This window comes from Aspergillus tubingensis (genome assembly GCF_013340325.1).
Source record: "Aspergillus tubingensis WU-2223L DNA, scaffold_7, whole genome shotgun sequence".
Classification (NCBI taxonomy): Eukaryota; Fungi; Ascomycota; class Eurotiomycetes; order Eurotiales; family Aspergillaceae; genus Aspergillus; species Aspergillus tubingensis.
The window spans coordinates 1,764,994-1,786,600 of NW_023336281.1; the positions used below are offsets into that span (position 1 = coordinate 1,764,994).

Consider the following 21,607-nt stretch of genomic DNA (forward strand, 5'->3'; position numbering starts at 1 on the left):
ATACTTGGCAAGTATTTTTACTGGTGCTGGATTACGGCATAGACTTGGGAGGCTTTTTGTTGCTTTATAGCCAGTCTTTTTCAGAAGCTTAGTTATGAGTGGTGTGCGGGTGCGCTTTCATGGTAGAGCTGGAAGTGAGAATTGAGGCGGCGCGTGAAGATTACGAATTAAATATTCCTTGTTGCATCATCTGCACAACGATTGGTCATTATGATCTCTTATCACAAGGGGTATTTTATTCCACCAATAATATTTGAAAGCAATTAAGCCACAATTTCAACCCTAATGCTTGCTTCAGCCATATCCGACTGAAACCAGAACCCAATATCCTTCGTAGTATCCACGAGCTCTACCTCGCGTTTCACGAACCCCGGCTCTTCAGCCGCCTTCACCTCCTGCTCTGTAGCACCATCAACACCTCCCTCCCCATCATCTTCACTATCCCAGCCCTCATCATCCTCCATCTTCTCCTTGCTTACCGGGTCCAACTCATCAGTCTCCCAAACCAATCTAAAGCTATAAGGCCGTAGCCCAAAAAGTCGAGAAACAATAGCCTTGAGTTGATATGTATCGAACGACCGAGGGACTTCTTTAACCTTGGTAGTAACTCCCTCTGACCCGACACTCTCGGTCTGAGATAGACGAAACACCAACTTTACCAGCCTCGCAGCAACAGACCGCGGGTTCACAGCAGCACTACCAGCCCCTGACTCGGCCCTTCTGATATCAGGTTGGCCATACAACTCACACAGCTCTTTGTATCTGGGATGCTTAGCAAGGATGCCTGCTTCTGCTGTCTCTGGGGAAGCGGATAGCTCCTTTCCGATGAGGGAGAGGTAGTATAGTTCTCCGTTATTGCGGTCTTTGGGGGTGATATTGCCGTAGTTGAGCATTTGTAGAGAGCCGATGCGGGATAGGGTTAGCATGTACGCTTCGTCGACTGTCATGGGTTTCTCGGGAACGCCGGTGATGTGCGATGGGCCCACGGGCTGGTCGTATAGTGGATTGCCGGATATGCGGAGGGTGTCTAGGCCTGGGAATAGGGAGGGGAGGTGGTTGATGAAGTCCCATGATGTGATCTTGTTGCGGGATAGGTCGAGGGAGTGGAGGCTTTTGGGGTATTGGAGGGTTGTGTCTGAGGTGTTGTTGGCGTCGTGGATAGTGGAGATGTTGTTTCCGCGGAGAGAGAGGTGCTCTAGTCTTGAGAGCGAGGCGAGTGATTTGATGGAGCATAGGGAGGTGATGTCGTTATTCTCTAGGGTAAGGCGGGTGATGGTGTTGGAAAGGGGGGTTGTCAGCATTGAGAGTTGGTTTGCTGAAGCGGAAAGTGTGTTGAGAACGGGGAATTGATAGGTCAATGCTGATATCTCCTCCCATGTTAGAAGGGTCTCGTCAATGTGCAGTGTCATGATGCCCTCGAACTTCAAACCCTCCTCGAGATGACCGAGCCGGTTTCCTCTGTTACCATGTTAGCCCAATCCAAATCAACCGTCTCAGTCCAAGAGAACCTACATCAGCTTCAGCCCCTTAAGGAACTTCAACCGCTCACAAATCCGAGCTACACCACTCCAAGACGTCAACAAGTTCCGGCTCAGATCCAGCTCGGTAATCTGGGGACAAGTCTGCTCAATCTCTGCATATGCAGACTCGACCTCTTCAGCTGATGCATGATGCACCAGCACACCCGCAACTTGCAATCCATCAAGAAGCACGATCTTCAGCTCCTGGAGCCTTGCAAGCTGCTTCCGGATCTTGTCGAAACCAACTTCCTCAACGACCTTGCCGCTGATCTCAATGGGCTTGTGCAGAGCATCACCCGTAGCGTCATTTCGCTGTCCTTGCCTGACAATCTCTTGCTCGAGGTACTCAGACGCGTACTTCTCGCGCAGCGCCTCGATGAATCCTCGAGGTTTATCCGCCGGACGAGACGGACGAACGAATGACCCCGCTGTAGGGTGTTTGCTTTTGCCTGAAACATGTGAGCATACATCCTAACCAGATTTCGGATCTCAATCCCATGCGCAAGACTCAAAGCCCGAAAGAGGACACTTACAAGTGAAATATCTCACTCCGCGATGCTCTCCCGAATGCTTTCCCCGAGTCGGATCATCCCATTCGACTCCTAACCACTCCCCAGAGGTGCCCTCAACAGTACCCACGTAGCGCACGGTACACAAATCCCCAGCATACGACCGTCTTTGACCTACGTACGCAGCCTCCATTCTAATATCGCCGAGAACCGTACCTCCTAAACATACAGTTCCGAACAAATAGATACAACGAGCGTCCCAGCATGTGATGGATTTCCCACTCTCCCCGCTCCACCAATGGCAACCCACACCCGCGCTTACATAACTCTTTCTGCCTGAGGCAGAAGCTAATCTCCAAATCGGCGAAGCAGAACTTCCTCGACAACTACGACGATATCATCACCTCCATATCCCACTGCTATCCATCTTCACAACCACAACCCGGCAGGATGGATTACCAAGTAAGCATCTCACCCCACCATCTACACACAAAGTTCCATCACTAACAAACATCTCTCAACAGAACCGCGCGGGCTCCAAATTCGGCGGCGGCGGCGTCGCCTCACACTCCGCCACGAACGCCGACCGACGCGAGCGCCTACGCAAACTCGCGCTTGAAACCATCGACCTAGACAAAGACCCCTACTTCTTCAAGAACCACGTGGGCAGCTTCGAATGCAGACTATGTCTGACAGTACACCAAAACGACGGGTCCTACCTAGCGCACACGCAGGGGCGCAAACATCAAACGAACCTTGCCCGGCGCGCGGCGCGCGAACAGCGCGAGGGGAAGAACCAAGATCCGTCGTCGATTCCCGGGGCGATGGGCGTGCAGGTCAAGAAGCAGACGATCAAGATTGGACGGCCTGGGTATAAGATCACGAAGATTCGGGACCCCTTGACGAGACAGTTGGGCATGTTGTTCCAGTTGCAGTATCAGGAGATTACGCCGGGAGTGACGCCCAAGGTGCGGTTTATGTCGGCGTTTGAGCAGAAGGTCGAGGAGCCGCCGGATAAGAATTTTCAGTATTTGGTTGTGGCGGCTGAGCCGTATCAGACTTGTGGGTTTAAGTTGCAGGCCAGGGAGATTGATCGTCGGGAGGGACGGTATTGGACGTGGTTCGATGAGGATAGTAAGGAGTTTTGGGTGCAGATTATGTTTAAGACGGAGAGAGAGGAGAGGTTTTCGGGTGTGCCGGGGTTGGCGCCTCTTAAGGAATGAGTCCTAGGGGTAGTGAATGTTTCTTTATTGTTGTTGCTGTTGTTGGTTTTCCTGTTGAAGGTCGGGTATGGCGTTTCATGGGCTTGTACTGCTGGCAAAATGTTGTGGCTATCGTTCTTTCTATTCTATTGCTGTGTTATGCATTAGAGTGGCTTCGCATCAATACCATGCCCTCTTTTTCTTCCTCTTCTAATGATACAATCTATCCACGATGAGAGTTTTAGTTCTACATGAGACGCAAACTTCTACCGCAATTTTATGCATTGGCTAAATGCTAATAGCTACGGAACACAGTCCTGCATTCGCGGGCTTTTCTAATACATGATATGAAATCCACTCATATGTATCCCCGGTTAGATACAGTCGGTAGCTAGCAATCGTCGTCTCGCGACACGGATGCAAAATCAATAAGGTAATAGGAAATGAACAATGCTAGGTCGTGACCAACTGAGGCGAAATGTCAAATGCGCTAGATGCTGGATGAAACTGATGCACAAGGGGATGCCCGAGACCAGAACCTAAATGCGCCACTGAAAAGCCATCAATGCAAGCCCGCCCGCCGTCGGACTCTTCAATGACGTCTATCGTGGGTTCACAAGGACACTCGGATGTCGACTGTATCTTCAATTTCCCTGGAAGGCGTTGAACGCTTTGTACGTGTATCCGATGAATGGAAGGCTCATCTCCGCCTCCTGCTCGTCCGGCATGGCGCGAGCCTGAGCGCGGTGGATGGCACTGGTATCCTCCTGAGGAATCTCGTCGATCGGGAAGTACGACACGTCAATGTTCGAGCTCAGTCTCGGTTCGAACGGCGCACGGATGCTGCGCAGTTGCTCCCAAACGACTCCGCGGAAGAAGGGGTGGTTCTTGATCTGCGTTGCGCCGCCGAATTGGCCGCCATCGCTTCCGATACGGTGCTCTGCGTCGCAGAGAAAGCTATCCAGAATTAGCATGATGCATGAGCGAATGATGCGCATAAAGCCTACCTTCTGATGAGACCCTCGGAATCGCGCGAAAGAGTGAGTTCCTCGGGGAAGTACAAGCATTCTCTCCAGTTCACAATCTTGCGGTAGGTGTCGGTGGTGTCTTCCGCGCAGAACGGGGGCCAACCCACAAGGCATTCAAACATGATAGCACCTACAGACCACCAATCGCACAGGTAGGTGTATCCTTGACCGTTGAAGATCTCCGGGGCGATATAGTCCGGAGTACCGACCGTGGAGTATGCCATTGCGCGACGAGACTTTCTCCACGTGTTGATTTGACCACGGTTGGAGACTGTCAGGTTGATCGCATCGTTGAAGTAACCGGAGTTGCGGTTCTTGTCCTTTGACGTCGAGTTCTTCAGCAGGTTCTGGTAGTAGGAGTTGTCGTGGGTCTTCTTTCCTCCGGTGGACAGACCAAAGTCCGTCAGCTTGACGTGACCACCACGATCCAAAAGAATGTTATCAGGCTTGATGTCACTACAGACGAAAACAATTAGCACCTGTTCCCGTGAAACTTCGACTTTGCATCTTCTGGCCGCATCAAGCGCCTAGTACTTACCGGTGAAGGAAGCCGAGCTTGTGAACAGCCTCGATCGCCATGACAATTTCGGCCATATAGAATCGGGTGATATCCTCGGAGAAGATTTCATACTTGATCAACATGGTCATCAAGTCACCACCAGGCAAGAATTCCATCAGCAGATACAAGTATGCGGTGTCCTGGAAGGAAGCATGCAGCTTCACCAACCACGGGTTGTCCTTGGAATCAGCAAGAATATCACGCTCCGCGCGAACGTGAGCCAGCTGGTCCTTCTTGAACATCTCCGTTTTGATCAACGACTTCAGCGCGTAAATCTTGCCATCGGTCTTCCGTTGTACCAGCTTCACTTCACCGAATGCACCCTTTCCGATAATCTTGATGGTCTGGAAGTTCTGCGGGGTCTCCTTGGTACGAAGGAATCGGAGGAAATTCGATTCTTTCTTAGCAAGCACCTCTGCGTCCTTGCACTTGTTCTCCTTGGGGATACTCGGTTCACGGATCATCTTGTCAAGCTCAGCAGACCTAGCAACGCACCGAATTAGCGACACCAGTTTCCATGCTGGGGAGGGGCTGTGGCATTTGTGGAATACTCACCGCATGTTGCGATCGCGTGCGCGCTCGATGTTCTCATTAAAGAAGACGCTGACCAGCTCCTTGGCTGCCTTACCACGCTTGTGGACATTCTCGGAGTACCGTTCGGGATACCGCTGCAACTCTTCGTTCTCCGCGGGGGTGCGAGGGCTACGAGGCATAGGAGGCGCCAGGTGGCCCGGCTGTTGCTGCCCGGGGGCGGGGGAGCCCGCAGTTCGGGGTCGCTGGGCTGGCGAGGCAGAACGAGCAAAGAAACCCGAGCGAGGAGAGTTCAGGTCCTGGTTCGAGAACTGCTGGATCAAGCCGTTGGTGCCATCGTTCGCGCTGTAACCCATGCGGGACTGGTAGGCGGGCTGAGGGGACTGCAGGTTCTGGCCATAATGCGGCTGGCCGTAGGCAGCCTGAGCTTGGTAAGGATTGGCCATGAAATAACCACCTTGAGCATAGGCACCGTTCTGGGCGTCCATATAATCCTGGGGACCCTGGTTTTGGTAGATCGGCTGGGGGAAGGCGGAGGGGGTAGTGGGATAGGCGCGGTTGTTGGCCGCCGCCGCATTGAAACCACGATCGTTGTACCCGAAATTCAGGTGGAGTCGGTTGTTGTTGTTGGGATCCATGATGGAAAACTTTCCTCCCCGACTACCAAACGAGGGCTAGGGAAAGCGGGGGGAGTTGAAAGCGAGTGGATGAAGAATTGGGGGAGGGGGATGGAGATGGGAAAGAATAATCCAAGGGGGAGGGGGAAACAAGAGCCCGAAGGAGCGGTGGCCTCAGGAGGCGAAGGGGGGCTTTCGACAAGCAACTTTCAGGAGCGCTTTCTTCGCTGTGTCCCTGAGATTGGCTTAGCAGAGGGGGGGAAATGCAGTGGAGAGGTCCAGGCACAACAACCAGAGGCTGGCTGGCTCTTCTTCTGCCCCAGTGGCGGCAAGTCCCGTACTACTAAGTACTACTTACCCTCTCTAACAAAGTATCTGTCGGGTAACCAGCTTTGTGTTTCAGGTTCACGATCCCGAATTGAAGTCAGAGACAGGGATAATAGGATACCAAAGAAAAGACACGATGCTACTGCAACCACTACTCCTCAAGGATTGATGATCCGATCAGCACGGGGGGAAGAGGGGAACTGGAAAAAGAGACCGATGTTTAATGCTTAATGTTCCAGACTCATACGGCACTCGGTTGGAGCCACGAATGCTGTCTCACAATGATTGAATGTATTCGCTGCTACCATCTTCATCTTCAATATACAGGGTCTTCACTGCCTTCAAAGGAATATAAAGAATTAGAGGTCTAGAGAGTGTATTCCTCACTGTGACAAATCAATACCATCAAGGGAATGCTAGTGCTCCAGCAATGATGAATGTTAACGCCAGCAGCATGAACCAATCATGTCTCCTTCTAGATGTCAATTCAGCTGGACGGGTTCGAAATTTACAATCTGAAACTCCAAGGGATCATCTGAGACCTGGTCTTTTTAGACTAAATCTCCGTGGTATGCAACACTGAGTTTAGCTGGGGTGCATCTTCTGCTGCTCCTCCAGATTCCGCCTTCAACTCGGCATCTTCGCCTCCGGATAAACCCTCGTCCCGACCGGAGCTGCGCTGAGCATCCCGAACTTTTTCGGCAATCATACATTTCCCTTCACGACATGCCATGAGGGAGTGCTTTCTGCTCCCTGTTACGTACCAAAAGTTTTATTATTTTGTATCTTAATTATATACCCCAAACTCTCATATACCCTTTTTCTTTATCCCCCTACACCATGGCGGAATCCTCCAATTCCGCCGCGGCCTCAGGCCCGGCCCAGTCCGCAGCGTCCACCAGCGCTCCCAAGCCCTCCAACCCAGCCTTCAGAATGCTTGGTATAGATCCCAAATGCCCTTAACCAATATCTTCATACCTAATAGTCTCCAAGGAATGCCGAATCTTCGCATGAAACTCCCCTCCCGGAACTGGATGATCTTCTTCACCATCACCGGCTCGTTCGCCGCAGCTGTCATTTACGACCGGAGAGAGAAGCGCCGCGCGCAACAAAAATGGGGTGACCTTGTCGCCCACATCTCCAAAGAGCATCTTCCAATCGAGCAAACCCGACGCAAAATCAACGTGTTCCTCTCCGCGCCACCGGGTGACGGTATCCGTGTAGCTCGCGACCACTTCAAAGAATACGTCAAGCCGATCCTCGTGGCGGCGGCACTGGACTACCAAATCATCGAAGGCAGGAGGGAAGGCGATATCCGTGCTGGTTACGCGGAGCGCATTCGCAAGTGGAGACGCAAGGCAGGCGAACCGAGCACAGTGGTGGAGGACCCCACGGTCGAGGACGTCGTTTTCGCCGCCAGGACGTCGATGGGCGTTATCGAGGAGCCCGGACCGAAGGGTGATCTGGTCATCGGTCGTCACACATGGAAGGAGTACATTCGCGGTCTGCACGAAGGCTGGCTGGGCCCTCTCGATCCTCCCCCTCCACCTCCGCCCACGGAGGAACCCGCTCCTGTGGAATCGAGCACACCCACCGCAGAGACCTCCTCAGAGACCAAGGAGGGCGACGCCAACGCCCCCGAGCAGGAAAAGAAGGAAGAGAAGCCTGCTAAACCCGTCGGACCGACACCAGCCTACATCTCCACATCCGACTACTCATCGCAACCCCTCCCCCGTACTATCCCCCAGACTCTTTCAGGCTCCGTCCCCATCGCCTTCCCCCACATCCTGGGTTTCCTCAACACCCCCATCAGACTCTACCGCTACCTTAACCAGCGTCACATGGCCGAGAGCGTAGGCCGCGACGTCGCCGCCATCGTCCTGGCCTCGTACAGCCGCCCTTACAACACCGGCTCCGGCTCCTCGGATGCCTCCCCCATCTCCGACGATACCCTTGGCAGCACCACCTACGAACAACAGACCGTCCTCGAGGAGGAAGAAAAGGAATGGCATAAGTCCGTCCACCGCAAGGACGAAGCCAACCCCGACAAGGAACGCGAGTGGCTCGACGACATCGTCATCGACCCACGCCTCGCCTCCCGCATGCATCGCTTCAGCGTCTCGCCCGAGGAAGAGGCCCGCGCCCAGCGCATCCGCGACGGCCAGGAATACATCCTGGGCCAGGAACGCCCTGTCCCTGTGTCGTTCTGGAAGCGCATGTGGGTGAAGTATGGATACGGAGAGGATGAGGAGACGTTGCGGAGAAAGCCCATTCTGGGCAACCTTGACGAGGAGTAATCCATCCTCCGAGAAACGATCTGCGAGAAGGGTTTTGTTGTCACCATAAATAGAAAGGGTTTATTAGATCTCTATCTGTGTTTGGGCTAGAGGTATATAGACATATGCTTACTTTTTTTTTTCTGGTCCTTGGTATTTTGGGGTCGATACGATCAATTGCATGGGAAACGTGTTTTGTCTGGATGGATGGGTATATGTATTAACTACTGACATCTCCTTTTCAAACTGTATATTAGTCGAATTTAAGATGATCTTGACGGGTCAAATGTCTCGTATCTAGTATAAAAACACCTTGTGGGAATGTATATCTAGTACTACTGAGATGAAACGTTACAATTCTAGGTCGCACATTCAAGTCTCTCAGGTATTGAAGTACGTTCCTGCAACGCCTTGATGTCAACGCGCGTGAAAGGCTCCCAACCAAACTAGCCCCAGACCGCTTGTTCTGACTGGGCTATTCTCTATTTATTGCAAAAGTCTAATACAATACGCCTCGATGAGTTTCGAAAAGCATGTTCACGTATAGTTTTCGTCTCACACCACATACCAGGGATTTTCAGTACAATTAGATATGTACACCCAGGTAGGATCCAGCTACAGCTACAAATTCGTAGCTGATCAAATTCTAAGGATAGAAGAATGGTAAGGATAAGGAGAAGGAGACAGAGAAGTAGGAGGAGGAAGAAGCTAATGAGACAAGGAGAAAAGTTCCTTTCCGCCAATCATGTTACAGAGGTTCAAAGTATAAGGTAAGTTTTGAATATGAGTAGTCCAAGAAAAGAAATCTGTCCTATCACTTTAGTCGAGGCGGAACACCGTCGCCTCGGGCCACTTGCTGCTTGCCTTCTCAACATAAGCAGACTTTGCGGCGTGGTTGCTTCCCCACTCGCTCAGGAGCTCCAGGCCTGCCAGGGCAGTGTCGATGGTGATGTCCTTGGAGTCGAGGGTGGCGATGAGGTCCTGTTCACATTGGGGCTTGGACTCAGGCTTCAGGAGCTGACGGCTGGTCAGGCCGGCTTGTTGGTGGGGGACGCTCTCCTTGTGGGTAGAGAGGAAGGTGTTGTTCCATTCCTCGAGGTTCTGGCCCTTGGGGAGCAAGGCCTCGAACTCGGTGTTGACGACCTCGGCTACTTGGGGCGCAAGTGGCTCGGAAAGGCTATCCAGGGCCTTGCGGAATCGGAGGATCTGGACATGAAGGGTGGGGTTGGATGCGTCGATGGCGTGGGCCGCGGTGAGGCACTTGAGAGCAAGGGCGTGCTTGCCTGGGGTTGCGGTTAGTATGTGCTAATGATTGATAGCAAACGGGTGAACGTACCTCTCCTGAGGTAAACCTCGAATCCGAGACACTGGGCCTCAATGCTCTTGGGACTAAGCTCCAGCAAGTGTGTCAGGAACTTGGTCGCATCCTTGAGCGGGTCTTGCGTCTGGGCAAGCTGGTTGCCGAGCGGGTCAGAGTCTTCCTTCTTCACTTCTCCATCAACGCTCTTTGTGCTTGCGGCCTTTCTGGCCTCACGCTTCTCCGCCTCAATCTTCTCCAGGCGCTGCTGCTCCTTCTTGGCCTTCTTGACCGCCTTCTTACGTTCCTCGTCGTTGTCAGCAACGGCGCTGGGCAGAGGTCCGTGAGCCAGGTCGGGTTGGTCGTGAAGGAGGAGGTAAGTCTTGATGGCAGAGACGGCCATCCGGGTGTAGAAGGGGTGCTCGCGCAAGCGGTCTTCCCAGCGAACCATGTCCACATAGGCACGGATCATACCCTTGCGAAGGGAGAAGCTGTGGAAATCGAACTGATCTTCTTGCCAGGTGTCGAAGATGTTGTAGACAGCATGGAATCGCTTCAGCGCGAGGCCGAGCTTCTTCTGGCGTAGGTACGCCTCACCATCCTCGGTCAGGTACCAGACACATTGCATCTCATGGAGATCACCCATAGCCCCACCAACGGTTTCGTTACGAGTGAACTTGCTCATGTTGTCAAGAGCCTTGTCGTTTTCGTTGTTGCGGAGTTGATACTTAGCAGCCTTGGAGTTGATGTGACGGTCCTTTTCGTCCAACAGCCTGGCCTTCTCCATCTCCTCGGCCGCCTTCTCAAGGTTTCCGTAATGCTTATATATCCGGGCCTTGGTCAATTGGTACTCCACAGCCTTGGGCGATAGTTCAAGGGCCTTGTCGACATTCTCCATGGCCTTAGACAGGTCGCGGCTGAGGTGGTAGTTGTAGTGCTGAGCGAGGAAGTAGTAGGAAGAAGAAAGGAACTCGGTGTTGTCGGCGCCGGACTGACCTTCCGCGGAGCCGTTCGACTGGGGCGTCGTCGCGACGTAGCCTTCAACAAGTTCCTGCACTGTATCGCGCTTGGCGGGGTTGCTGTACAGTGACTTGATGTTGGCAAATAGAGAGGGAACGCCCTTCTTGAGCATGCGCTGCAAGTAGGCGTCGGCGGCCTGCTTGAAATCATCGCCCTCCAGGAACTCCAAGGGAATTCTGCGAGCAGCATCACCACGGGGGAACTTCTCGACCCACGAGTCATACACGGCCTTCTTGGCCTTGTGGTCATCACTAGGGATACCCTTGGCCCGGACCAAGGCATCGTAGTAGAGCGAGTTCTCCGGGTTCCGGTCCAGGAGCGCAATGTACGCTGCCTCCGCTTCAGCCTTTCTGTCCAGTCGCAGAAGGTAGTCCGCCTTCATCTCCATCACAGCAAGCACGTCCGAAATCCTGTGTCCCACCTTCTCCAGATGTTCCAACGCCTGTTCCACCTTACCAGCCTCGGCCATGATCACGTTCTTGTACAGAACGGCCTCCGAATGCTCCATATCCGAGGTCGGCGGAGGGATCTTTAGCGTCTCTTCGTAAGTATTCAAAACCTTTTCGGCCTCTTCCAGATCTCCGGAGAGGTGGTGTGCGATCGCGAGAGCCGTCCAGTTCTGTCGGAAACCCGGGCGAGCCTGCAGCATGGCTTTCCTACTCTGAATGTAGCCTTGGTAATCGCGCATTTGCATTTGCAGCAGCGCAAGATCCCGCTGGATTGGCTGTGAGTCCGGCTCAATCCTCAATGCAAACCGGTATGCCTTGATTGCCTCTTCGTAGTTCTTGTCCGCCCGATACAGCAATCCGTACACATGCCAGCAGATGTGCGACTTCATGTCATTCTTCAGGGCTTCCTTGGCCAGCACAAAAGCCTCCTCCTGCTGGCCCATGTTGCTCATAATCAGAGCCTTCATCGCCAAGGTATCACCATGGTTGGGGTTCTTCTTCAGGATCTGTTCGGCGGTCTTGATGCCTGTTCGGAAGAGAGCACAGTTAGCTTTCCTGCCCACTTGCGGAGACATCCAGCGTGTCCAATCGAAATCGCAAACGCACCCTTCTTGTGTTGCTTGTTCTCATAATGACGAACGACTTGGCGGAACAAGGATGCATCCTTGGAGTTCAATGGTTGCGGCATGGTGAGTGTGGTTGGCCGATGGTGGTCTGTGAAGGACTTGCCAAGTGACTGTGCGAAGACGGAAGCTCGAAGTGCGCGGGGGAGGAATGACGATGGACGACGATTAGTCGATCAGGCAGCGATAAGCTATGACCAACACTCTGACAGCATGCACGTCCTAGGGGATATGAGAATTATCCTTGACCCCTATCCAATCCTCTGGTTCACCCGTTCAAGCGGCTCAAATGGTATGGTTAAATGATTGCTTTTACTCGTAAAGTTCTTGCCGACCGCCGTCCTCGAGGGCTGCCCGGCACCAGACGAAATTATTATCCGAAGCGGCCCTGCAGATGCAACCTGGCGGCCCTAATCCTTACCCTCCATGTCACCCAATTGTCGACAAGTGACATTGCTAATGAGTATTCACAGCATGCCGTCTGTTCTGTTAATTGGTAACAAATGGTAGAGTACGCGATTCAAGCCAAGTTCATGTTTTGATTCATACATCCCGCCTGGGCTCCAACCAAGAACGCCTATTATATGCAGCTATCTTACAACATCATATACATAGCAAGTCCAGTCTCATCAAGTCAGGTCAGTAACCAGACAATAAGCAGCTGGAAATGGGACCCCCCAATGGTTGGAGGCCCTCAACCATAATCAATGCCGTGACTACTACTCGACCCGGAGATCATATCACTCTGTCAACGGTGGTGCCTGCTCTCGTTGTTTATTCTCACGCCATTTATTCAGCGCCTCTTCCCAGCCCTCCGACGGGCCACCACATCTTTCCGTTACCAGACCCCACGTGCGCGTGCGTATAATGTCTTCGACCCCCCGTTGAGTGCGGACAAGGTTGGCCAACGACTCAGTCCGTGCCTCCCGAGGCAAAAACCGGGCCGCATATGGGTCTAGGCGATCATCGACAATATGCTCGCGATCCTCTGCAGACTCGGTCTGCTGGAGAATGAGGTCCGGGTCTTCCGGGTCGGGACTTGTGGCCACCCCGGCGCAATAGTTGAGCACATCCGAACGGACTTGCCATGATGGAAACAAGACCTTATCCTTGAAGCCCTGGCAAGCAGCTGGTTCGATTTGCTTCCCTTCACTGGCGTCTATTTGTCGAATAGCTGTGGAGGAGGGATCGAATCCTTGTCGAGATGGGGTGAACAAGGCATTGAGGTTTTGCGTAATGGAGTCATCTATGGTCGATCTAGAGATTCGTAGAAAATCTGTACAGCAGCCAGGATACCCCGGGTCAGTCCGCGCCCCGTTACTGTCTATGGACTTGACGGTGGCCGTAGCTGAGCATACCTCTGAGCAGCCTCTCATTGAAACAGAATTGGGGTGTCAGCTGAGGAGCTGAGGTTGACGATGCTCGAGACATATTCCGATCCTCCACCTTTCCAGAGTCACTTTCTGACCTGGAAGTATTCGTCCAGAACCACTCCACTTTGGCAGCTGTACAATATGGAACCGCGGCCAGCGGATCGTTTGGCTGCAAAGAAGTAGTTCAAATAACAACTGTGCTACTGAGGTAAAGGAAGACCGGGTAACTAGTCCGGGGCTATGGTAACTTCCAAAAGGGCCGTGGGCTAGCAATGCAGCAATGCAATGACTTCAACAAGCTAATGTTGAAGTTCTCACGAGGTTCGGCTGGCATGCCGTACTTCACACTTTCCTAGTATATTACCCGATTAGGTTAGCATTCTGTAATCACGGGACTACGTGATGGCCGACGCGCGCCACGACCTCCTGCTCCAGCCTCTGCTCGACTTACGTGACTTCATTGAATTGACTTTATACACATCTTTGAGCCTATTCTGGGAGGAGGTCCGAACCAAAGAGACAAAAGTTCACGCCACAATATTCCGTTCCCGACAGAGACTGTCAACATTGAACATCATGCCCGAGCTAGCGGAAGTCTCACGTATAGTCCATTTCCTTCGTCAACATCTTGTCGGCAAAACGCTTTCCAAGGTGTCGGTGCAAAACGATGACATTATTTACGGCAAAGCGGGCACCACTGCTGCCGAGTTTCAAAAGGCAATGGAAGGGAAGAAAGTTACTGGTGCCGGACAGCAGGGCAAGTACTTCTGGATTGCTATGTCATCACCACCCCATGCAGTTATGCATTTTGGTATGGCGGGCTGGCTGAAGATCCGGGACGCCGACACATACTACTACCGGACAGACAAACCAGAAGATAAGGAGTGGCCGCCGAAGTACTGGAAATTCTTGCTCGAAACCGACGGCGATCCAAAGACAGAGGCTGCGTTTGTTGATTTTCGCCGACTGGCCAGAATACGTCTGGTAGACTGTCCCGCGGAGGAAATCCGTAAATACAGTCCTCTGAAAGAGAATGGCCCAGATCCTGTCGCCGATAAAGACATTGTATCGGAGGAGTGGCTGGCAAAGAAGCTGAGAAGCAAGAAGGTACCTGTAAAAGCCCTGCTCCTTGATCAGGCGAATATTAGCGGAATAGGCAACTGGATGGGGTATGTTTCTTCAGGTTCCCCTTATGGCAATTTCATCCAGCTGACTGCTTTTATAGCGATGAAATCCTCTACCAAGCTAAGATACACCCTGAGCAATACAGCAACACTCTTGATGATGACCAGATCAAAGAGCTGCATTCAGCGATACATTATATCTGCTCCACCTCCGTAGAACTTCTGGCAGATTCGGAGAAATTCCCAGCTGACTGGCTGTTCAAACATCGGTGGAGTAAAGGCAAGAAGAACACGCCATCAGTGCTGCCAAACGGGGAAAAAATCACTTTCCTTACGGTAGGCGGCAGAACCAGCGCAGTGGTTCCAAGCGTGCAGAAGAAGACTGGGCCAGTAGCCAAGGACTTCAGCAGTGAAGACGCCAGTAATGCGCCGGCAAAGTCGAAGCGAAAGCGGGCCTCAGTGAAAAAGGAGGAGAGCGAACCGGAAGCTAGCGAAGAGGATCTGAAGCCCAAAACAGGGCCCAAGAGGCAAAGCAGGACTTCTGTCAAGAAGGAAGACATCGATGAGACAGAGACTAAGCCGGTAGAAGCACAACAAACTACCAGAAGGCGCTCTGACCGACTTCGAAAGTAGGAATCCACACAATTGTATCATTATAACCATATTAGCGACGTATCGGAAGATACGACGTGACGGACTTTATTATAACGGTTTTTATATACTAATACTATGTACCACTTTTCCTGGTCTACCTGTTCATACCTTCAATCCATGCAGCCTTTCCCGGAAGACATCGAAATTGCTGTCACCCTGAGCAACTTTCGACATGTCATCTAAAACCGCAAATACAATCCTCTCCCACCATCCCTGAAATTCGATTTCTTTCAGGACTTCGAACCAACATTGAGCAACCTCGGCATTTGGGTTCGCAAATGCGCCACAACCCAGAGCTCCTAGGACTATTCTCCGATGCTTCTTATACCCTGCGATGCGGAGAATAGACCGCATCTTGTCTTTGGTCAGTTCTCGATCAGAACGAAACTTAAATGCCGCTGGATTTGCCGTATAGTCCACCTCTGGTCCTTCCAGGGCAGCAACGCTAATAACGCTCACAATAGGGAGATGTTCAGGCTTCTGCAGGTCCATCAGCCCATGACCCTGTGTGAAACTTTCACGGAAGATAACGACGGTCGGAGAATAGATGGCGTCTCGTTCTCCTATGGGATAGTATCGGTATTTAAGGGTGGAGCTGAGGCTGCTTCGATAGCAAAGAGCCTCCTCCTAAGCCATAGCTCCATTACGCCAACCGCCGCCTGGATTCCTTTCGTTGGCCATATTCAAGACACACACGTTCCGCGTGTCAGTTTGCCGAAATTGCCTGGAGGGGCTATTAACCCTAATGGCGATGTCGAACGTATCTCCAAATATGACTTCGACATGGGTTGATAGCTTTGGACTGAACCTTGGATTTAAAGAAGGATATCTGATGCGTGGACAGTACTGTGCTGTTGGAGGTGCCCGAGGCACCGTACTTAGAATGCCGGGGAGAAGGGCTTGAGTCTCTTCCGCGGTCGCTCTTAGTATTGCTCTCCTATCAGCTGCCGACATAGGCCGTGGTCGCACATTGACCGGTCGGAAGTAGTCTGGTAATAACTTTTGGCTCATCTTTGTATTTGTGGTCTGCTGTGAAACTATGTAAGCAGAATGTAAGCTTAATCTGGCTACATGTCTGTTAATGTAGTGTGTGGCATGACTTGACAGTAAGAGCAGACTTAGGCAGCAAGGCTGGAAGCACCAGGGTGCCTGGTGAGCGGCCAGCCAAGTGGAAATCCGAGGGGCAACACGAACGAGCGGCAGAACACGAGTGCCTGGCGGGCGGTGCCGAAAGGCGGTCAGCTTATCATCGCCGATCGCGGGGCTGCCGATAAGCATCCAGTAACATCAGAGTTCGTCGCCACTGCAGATGACAAAGCATTGGTCTTTCTTTCGATCACTGTCACTGTCGCATTTCTTCTACCTGCTTTCATATTCCATGCACACTGAAGTCTTGCACATTGCGTTCAACTTGACGTCGAAGCTTTCATATTGCTAAATCAGCACGGTCCGAGTTGCAGCGCAGACTTCTGAGCCCGCTGCGGAGTGGCGCTGCTATACCTGCTCATCTAGCTAGGAGTCTTCAATTGCCGCCACAATGAGTGCAATTCTATCTGCAGACGACTTGAACGATTTCATTTCTCCCGGAGTTGCGTGCATCAAGCCTGTGGAAACTCTCCCTGCAAAGGATCCCTCGAAAACAGATGTATGTGCTCGACCTTCTCCCTGCTTGTACCCCACTCCATCCAATGAATGAGCGCTGATTTATAATCTCTCAGAACCCCTATGAAGTGACCACAGAAGACAAAGTGCAGCCTGAAAATCTTCCACCGGCACAAATCTCTTTGACTGACTGCCTCGCATGCTCTGGGTGCGTCACTTCAGCTGAGGCCGTGCTCATCTCGTTGCAATCGCATGCGGAAGTCCTCAACACTTTGGATGCGCATCCCGAGTTGCTGATCAACCGTGAAAATGGGACATTAGCACAGGGTCTGGGCACGGACAATGACGAAGGCCGAGTTTTCGTGGCAAGTGTTAGCCCTCAGGTGAGGGCAAGCCTAGCAGCAACCTATGGAATCACGGAGAAGGAAGCATCATACATGATCCAGCAGTTCCTCAGCGGTCCCCACGGTTTGCGTGCTGGAGGCAAGAATGGCAGCGGCTTCACATGGGTTGTCGACACCAATGTTCTGCGCGAGGCTGTCTTGGTTCTTACGGCGGACGAAGTTGGCGAGACTTTGACGACCAACCCCGATTCCCCTAGCACAAACAGCGGAACCAATACTCTTCCCAAACGGCCGATCCTCTCGTCCGCATGTCCAGGCTGGATATGTTATGCGGAAAAGACACATCCATTTGTTCTCCCACATCTGTCACGACTCAAATCACCGCAAGCGTTGGCTGGCACCTTTTTCAAAACCGTCCTCAGTAAATCACTTGGCATCCCGGCCTCTCGTATATGGCATTTGGCCGTCATGCCTTGCTTTGACAAGAAGCTTGAAGCCAGTCGTGAGGAGCTTACCGATGCTTCGTGGCTGTCTGCGAAGGACGAAGACCACACAGCCGTCCGTGATGTTGATTGCGTGATCACCACTCGCGAACTTCTAAGCCTAGCATCTTCCAGGGGCCTTGCGCTTCCCAACCTACCGTTCAAATCCCTTCCTCAGTCTTATATACCACCATTCCCCGATACCACTTTGAACGAATTTCTGTTCTCAAAGTCTTCCCCAGGACAATCAGCTGCCGCAGGTACATCCGGAGGGTACCTCCACCACGTGCTCCAAACATTCCAAGCACGTAATCCAGGCAGTGAGATTGTCACTCAACGAGGAAGAAACGCCGATGTAGTCGAGTACACCCTCATGTCGTCGGAGCACACGCCTATCCTGAAAGCTGCTCGCTATTACGGTTTCCGCAATATTCAAAATCTTGTTCGCAAGCTGAAACCAGCCCGGGCTTCTCGTCTTCCGGGCGGTAGTCGACGAATGCCGGTCGGACGGGGCGCTGCGTCTGGTGGTTCTGGCACAGATTACGCTTATGTAGAAGTCATGGCATGCCCTGGAGGCTGTACTAATGGAGGAGGTCAGATACGCATTGAAGATGCCCGCGAAGCTAGCTCCAGCGTGCAGTCCTCAACCTCGGGCGAAGTGCCCGACTCCTCGTCGAAGCCGACACCACATGAGCAACGCGCTTGGCTTGCCCGTGTAGACGAGGCATATTACTCTGCGGAGTCGGACTCCGAATCGGAAGCCGGAAGCCAGTCGCAGCCCCTAACCATTCTTGAGAAAGAAGACAAAGTCCATAATGCCATGCGTTATTGGTCCGACTCCATGGGCATCCCGCTCTCGAAGCTTGCCTACACCACATATCGCGAGGTTGAGAGTGATGTTGGCAAGTCCCAGCCTGTTGCGAGCGATACTACTCGCGTTGCTGAGCTTGCTGGGAAGATTGGCGGTGGTTGGTAAATTTGTTTCTTTTCTTTCACTTATTTATGACATATACCCTGTGATGTTTGGATGACATGAGCTATGCGTGCATTTTCTTCATCGGGACAACAGTCTTTGCATTTGGACAGCACATTATATAGAGAGATACCATGTTTGCTGGTGGAATCGGTGGCAGCACGATAAGTCGTGGGAGATGTATATTGTGTCTTATCCTACGTACTACATCCAAAAAATCAAGCAATCATTTACTCAAGGTCGACAGAAATCGCACTTGACGAAATATATAAGCCCACCCATATTTTCCTGAACAAAACAAAAACGACCTAGACTACTACTATATTCTGACAAATACCACAATCTGCACAACCCACATAGCTTACTAATCACACCACCACAACCACCTTATCCACGAACATAACTCCAATCACAACCCGCCCAGCCTAACCCAATCCAGCAACGAACCTCCAACCGCAAAAAAGTTCCAGAACAAACCAAACCACCCAAACCTTCCATCACCATCTACACCACACCCTCCACTACCTCCCCAACCGCACACCGACCAAATACCTAGTACCCTCTACTCACCACCCCGCAAACCTAAACTACCGCAATAAACCAAACCATACAATCCACCATGTCCCGCGAACAATACCAAGTCCCCAACCTGGGCGGCGGCGGCGCCCAGAACGCCTTCGGTGATGCTGCCGGTGGTGGCCCCATGGACGGCCCTGTCGTCGCGTACCTGTGCGGCGAGTGCAACTCGCGCGTTTCGCTGAAGAGGGGAGATCAGATTCGCTGCAAGGAGTGCGGTCATCGGGTTTTGTATAAGGAGAGGACGAAGAGGTTAGTCATTCCTTCTTCCTTTTTTTTTATTTTCTTCCCTGGGGTTAGGGATGGGGGGAGGATAGATGTGGGAATGGAGGTGATTGGATGAATGTGTGTGAGTTTGTGCTAACTGGTTTACTTTGCGATGTGCAGAATGGTTCAGTTCGAGGCGCGGTGAATTCGGGTTTGATAGAATAAGTGGTTTGAGTTGAGTTGGGCTGGACTGGACTAGACTGATATGGTCTGGTTGGGCTTGTTTGACTTCGTTTTTATGTATGATGGGGTGGGTGCATTTGGTGGCGCTTGGAGTTTGCTTTTCGTTGTTATGTATTTCTTTGTGAAAGGTTTTTTGTCTTGGTGAGGGAGGGTTGGATGTTGGTGTGAGTGGGAGGTGGGGGATAGATGGATGAGTGGGATTATTGTCGAGTGAAGATAAGTGATGATGGGATTTTGTGCGGACATACCCCTCGTCTTTGATTCAGGCAGTTAATTCAGCTATGTTCGTGAAACATTACTTGGGGTTTGAGTGTCTTGAACAGTATTCATTTCGATGGTTACGGTATCATAAACTATTCACTACTACCCGAAAAATTATGGCCATACTGTTGTTTCGAAGAACAAGTTGGCCTATACTTTTTAGAGCCAGAGAAAAACCCGAGAGTCAGAAGAGAATGAGTGGGTAGAGAAATGGAAGCCGTTGATATCATTAAAGCCGGTTCGTGACTTCAATGAAGTGCTCGAAGGACTTGAGAGCAGCGCCGCTCTCAACGGCCCAGCGAGCTCGACGGACACCCTCCTTCCAGCGCCCGCCACCAGGGCCGCGCTCAGTGATGACCTGACCGTCATCGCCAGGTCCCATGTTGCTGGTGTCCGCATCACAGATACCCGACACCGTTAGGAGGGCAGCCACGTTCATGAGGACGAAGCTCAAGATGGGATCATCCCGAGGCAACTCATTCCGCAGAATGCTCATCAGCTTGGCTGCGTTGTCCTTGGGCATCTTCCTGCCGCCAACGTCAGACAGCGGGTGAGTCGGCAGGCCAAAATCGGACGGGTGCAATTGGAACATTTCCATCTTGACCAAGGTGCGGGGGTGTTCCTCCTCATCGCACGAGCACTCATCCTCCTGGGACCCTTGGTACGCGGGGTTAGGATATTCCGTTAGTTGCCAGCAGTTTGTCTTTCCTGCGCAACTGATCTCGTCCAGATCCTCCTCACCGCAAACAACAAGCGCCTTCTTGCATCCGTTCTGTCGCAATGCCTCCACAAACACCGGTCCCAAGCTCTGGTAGGCCACACCAACAACACGCGCCTCGATAGCCCAGTCGACTGGGTTGGCAAGGGGTCCCATCAAGTTGAAGATTGTCCGAAGTCCAAGCCCACGCCGGACAGGGTCGGCGTACATCATGCCAAAGTGGAAGTTGGGAGCAAACAGGAAGGAGTAGTTGGTCTCCGCATAGACCTGGGGAAGGTTATCGGCGTTAACTGCGCCGATCTTCGGGGGCACAGGAGTAATGGCGTTCAGGACGTCGGCGGATCCGGAGAAAGAGGTCTGGGCCCGGTTGCCATGTTTGGCGGTCATGAGGAGAGGGGAGGCAATGATCGAAGAGGTTGTGGAGATGTTGAAGGTAGAATGCATGTCTCCACCGGTACCAACGATATCGCACTACAAGCAACGTAGACGTCAGCCGTATGATCCAATTGAGGTACAATATAACCAGCATCACTCACCAGACCACCCCTGTAGTTGCCCTCCTTCTTCCCGCGCGACTTGATAGCAGCCTTCAGAGTAGGCCGGTCGACCTGGCGAGCGGCCTCGCGCATGCGATGCGAGCACTTGGCAATGACTTCAGCATCGCGATCCAATCCCGTAGAATGCAAAAGCGTGAGCAACGCTGCGGTCTGAATATGCGAAATTCCGTCTTCAAAAATCAGGGCGAAAGCTGAGGCAATTTCCGAAGCTTCGACCCGGCGTTCCGTAGCGGGGTAGGCGAGTCTCTTGAGGAGGGGTGAAATGGAGACATGTTGCGGTTTCTGGTCATGAATTGAGGCGGACATTTTGCCTTTGGTTTATATGTTAGCAGGTAGAACGGAACGGCGCGCACGCTCCTATATAAGCAATGAGTCACAACTCACTCACCGAGCTTTCAAGCTTACCTGCATGAAAAGGAAGGAAGGTTCGGAGTTTGGTCGGATGCCCGCTGACCGCAGAACAAAGAGTCATCTTTGCGTCTGGCAGAATCCCACCGCCTGTCAGCCCGACTAATCCGCTTTGGGTAGTCAAGAT

General features: G+C 52.2%; 10 protein-coding genes across 10 annotated transcripts; 5 read left to right on the forward strand and 5 right to left on the reverse strand.

The window, feature by feature from the left end:
- Positions 1 to 263: 263 nt before the first annotated feature.
- On the reverse strand, positions 264 to 2,222 carry AtWU_05551 (putative tubulin-specific chaperone; the record flags this gene model as incomplete). Its single annotated transcript, XM_035500661.1, has 3 exons — positions 264 to 1,458; positions 1,513 to 1,969; positions 2,054 to 2,222. 3 exons carry the CDS (start codon positions 2,220 to 2,222, stop codon positions 264 to 266), a joined length of 1,821 nt encoding a protein of 606 aa, XP_035356554.1.
- A 257-nt stretch (positions 2,223 to 2,479) lies between these two features.
- On the forward strand, positions 2,480 to 3,252 carry AtWU_05552 (spliceosome assembly protein PRP11; the record flags this gene model as incomplete). The annotated part of the gene is made up of 2 exons (XM_035500662.1): positions 2,480 to 2,491; positions 2,554 to 3,252. 2 exons carry the CDS (start codon positions 2,480 to 2,482, stop codon positions 3,250 to 3,252), a joined length of 711 nt encoding a protein of 236 aa, XP_035356555.1.
- Positions 3,253 to 3,875: 623 nt separating this feature from the next.
- On the reverse strand, positions 3,876 to 5,987 carry AtWU_05553 (serine/threonine protein kinase CBK1; the record flags this gene model as incomplete). The annotated part of the gene is made up of 4 exons (XM_035500663.1): positions 3,876 to 4,188; positions 4,239 to 4,715; positions 4,798 to 5,301; positions 5,374 to 5,987. The coding sequence occupies 4 exons, from the start codon at positions 5,985 to 5,987 to the stop codon at positions 3,876 to 3,878; spliced, it is 1,908 nt and encodes a 635-aa protein (XP_035356556.1).
- Positions 5,988 to 7,133: 1,146 nt separating this feature from the next.
- On the forward strand, positions 7,134 to 8,590 carry AtWU_05554 (Tim22-complex subunit TIM54; the record flags this gene model as incomplete). Its single annotated transcript, XM_035500664.1, has 2 exons — positions 7,134 to 7,233; positions 7,287 to 8,590. 2 exons carry the CDS (start codon positions 7,134 to 7,136, stop codon positions 8,588 to 8,590), a joined length of 1,404 nt encoding a protein of 467 aa, XP_035356557.1.
- Positions 8,591 to 9,388: 798 nt separating this feature from the next.
- Positions 9,389 to 12,023, reverse strand: AtWU_05555 (peptide alpha-N-acetyltransferase complex A subunit NAT1; the record flags this gene model as incomplete). Its single annotated transcript, XM_035500665.1, has 3 exons — positions 9,389 to 9,852; positions 9,906 to 11,861; positions 11,942 to 12,023. 3 exons carry the CDS (start codon positions 12,021 to 12,023, stop codon positions 9,389 to 9,391), a joined length of 2,502 nt encoding a protein of 833 aa, XP_035356558.1.
- Positions 12,024 to 12,698: 675 nt separating this feature from the next.
- Positions 12,699 to 13,334, reverse strand: AtWU_05556 (MIX23 family protein; the record flags this gene model as incomplete). Its single annotated transcript, XM_035500666.1, has 1 exon — positions 12,699 to 13,334. One exon carries the CDS (start codon positions 13,332 to 13,334, stop codon positions 12,699 to 12,701), a length of 636 nt encoding a protein of 211 aa, XP_035356559.1.
- A 399-nt stretch (positions 13,335 to 13,733) lies between these two features.
- On the forward strand, positions 13,734 to 15,088 carry AtWU_05557 (putative formamidopyrimidine-DNA glycosylase; the record flags this gene model as incomplete). Its single annotated transcript, XM_035500667.1, has 2 exons — positions 13,734 to 14,500; positions 14,557 to 15,088. 2 exons carry the CDS (start codon positions 13,734 to 13,736, stop codon positions 15,086 to 15,088), a joined length of 1,299 nt encoding a protein of 432 aa, XP_035356560.1.
- Positions 15,089 to 16,646: 1,558 nt separating this feature from the next.
- On the forward strand, positions 16,647 to 18,513 carry nar1 (iron-sulfur cluster assembly protein NAR1; the record flags this gene model as incomplete). Its single annotated transcript, XM_035500668.1, has 2 exons — positions 16,647 to 16,754; positions 16,828 to 18,513. 2 exons carry the CDS (start codon positions 16,647 to 16,649, stop codon positions 18,511 to 18,513), a joined length of 1,794 nt encoding a protein of 597 aa, XP_035356561.1.
- A 616-nt stretch (positions 18,514 to 19,129) lies between these two features.
- Positions 19,130 to 19,498, forward strand: AtWU_05559 (Rpo12/RPC10 RNA polymerase subunit family protein; the record flags this gene model as incomplete). The annotated part of the gene is made up of 2 exons (XM_035500669.1): positions 19,130 to 19,338; positions 19,474 to 19,498. The coding sequence occupies 2 exons, from the start codon at positions 19,130 to 19,132 to the stop codon at positions 19,496 to 19,498; spliced, it is 234 nt and encodes a 77-aa protein (XP_035356562.1).
- Positions 19,499 to 20,026: 528 nt separating this feature from the next.
- AtWU_05560 (anthranilate phosphoribosyltransferase) lies at positions 20,027 to 21,378 on the reverse strand (the record flags this gene model as incomplete). The annotated part of the gene is made up of 2 exons (XM_035500670.1): positions 20,027 to 20,986; positions 21,052 to 21,378. The coding sequence occupies 2 exons, from the start codon at positions 21,376 to 21,378 to the stop codon at positions 20,027 to 20,029; spliced, it is 1,287 nt and encodes a 428-aa protein (XP_035356563.1).
- Between the last annotated feature and the right edge of the window lie 229 nt (positions 21,379 to 21,607).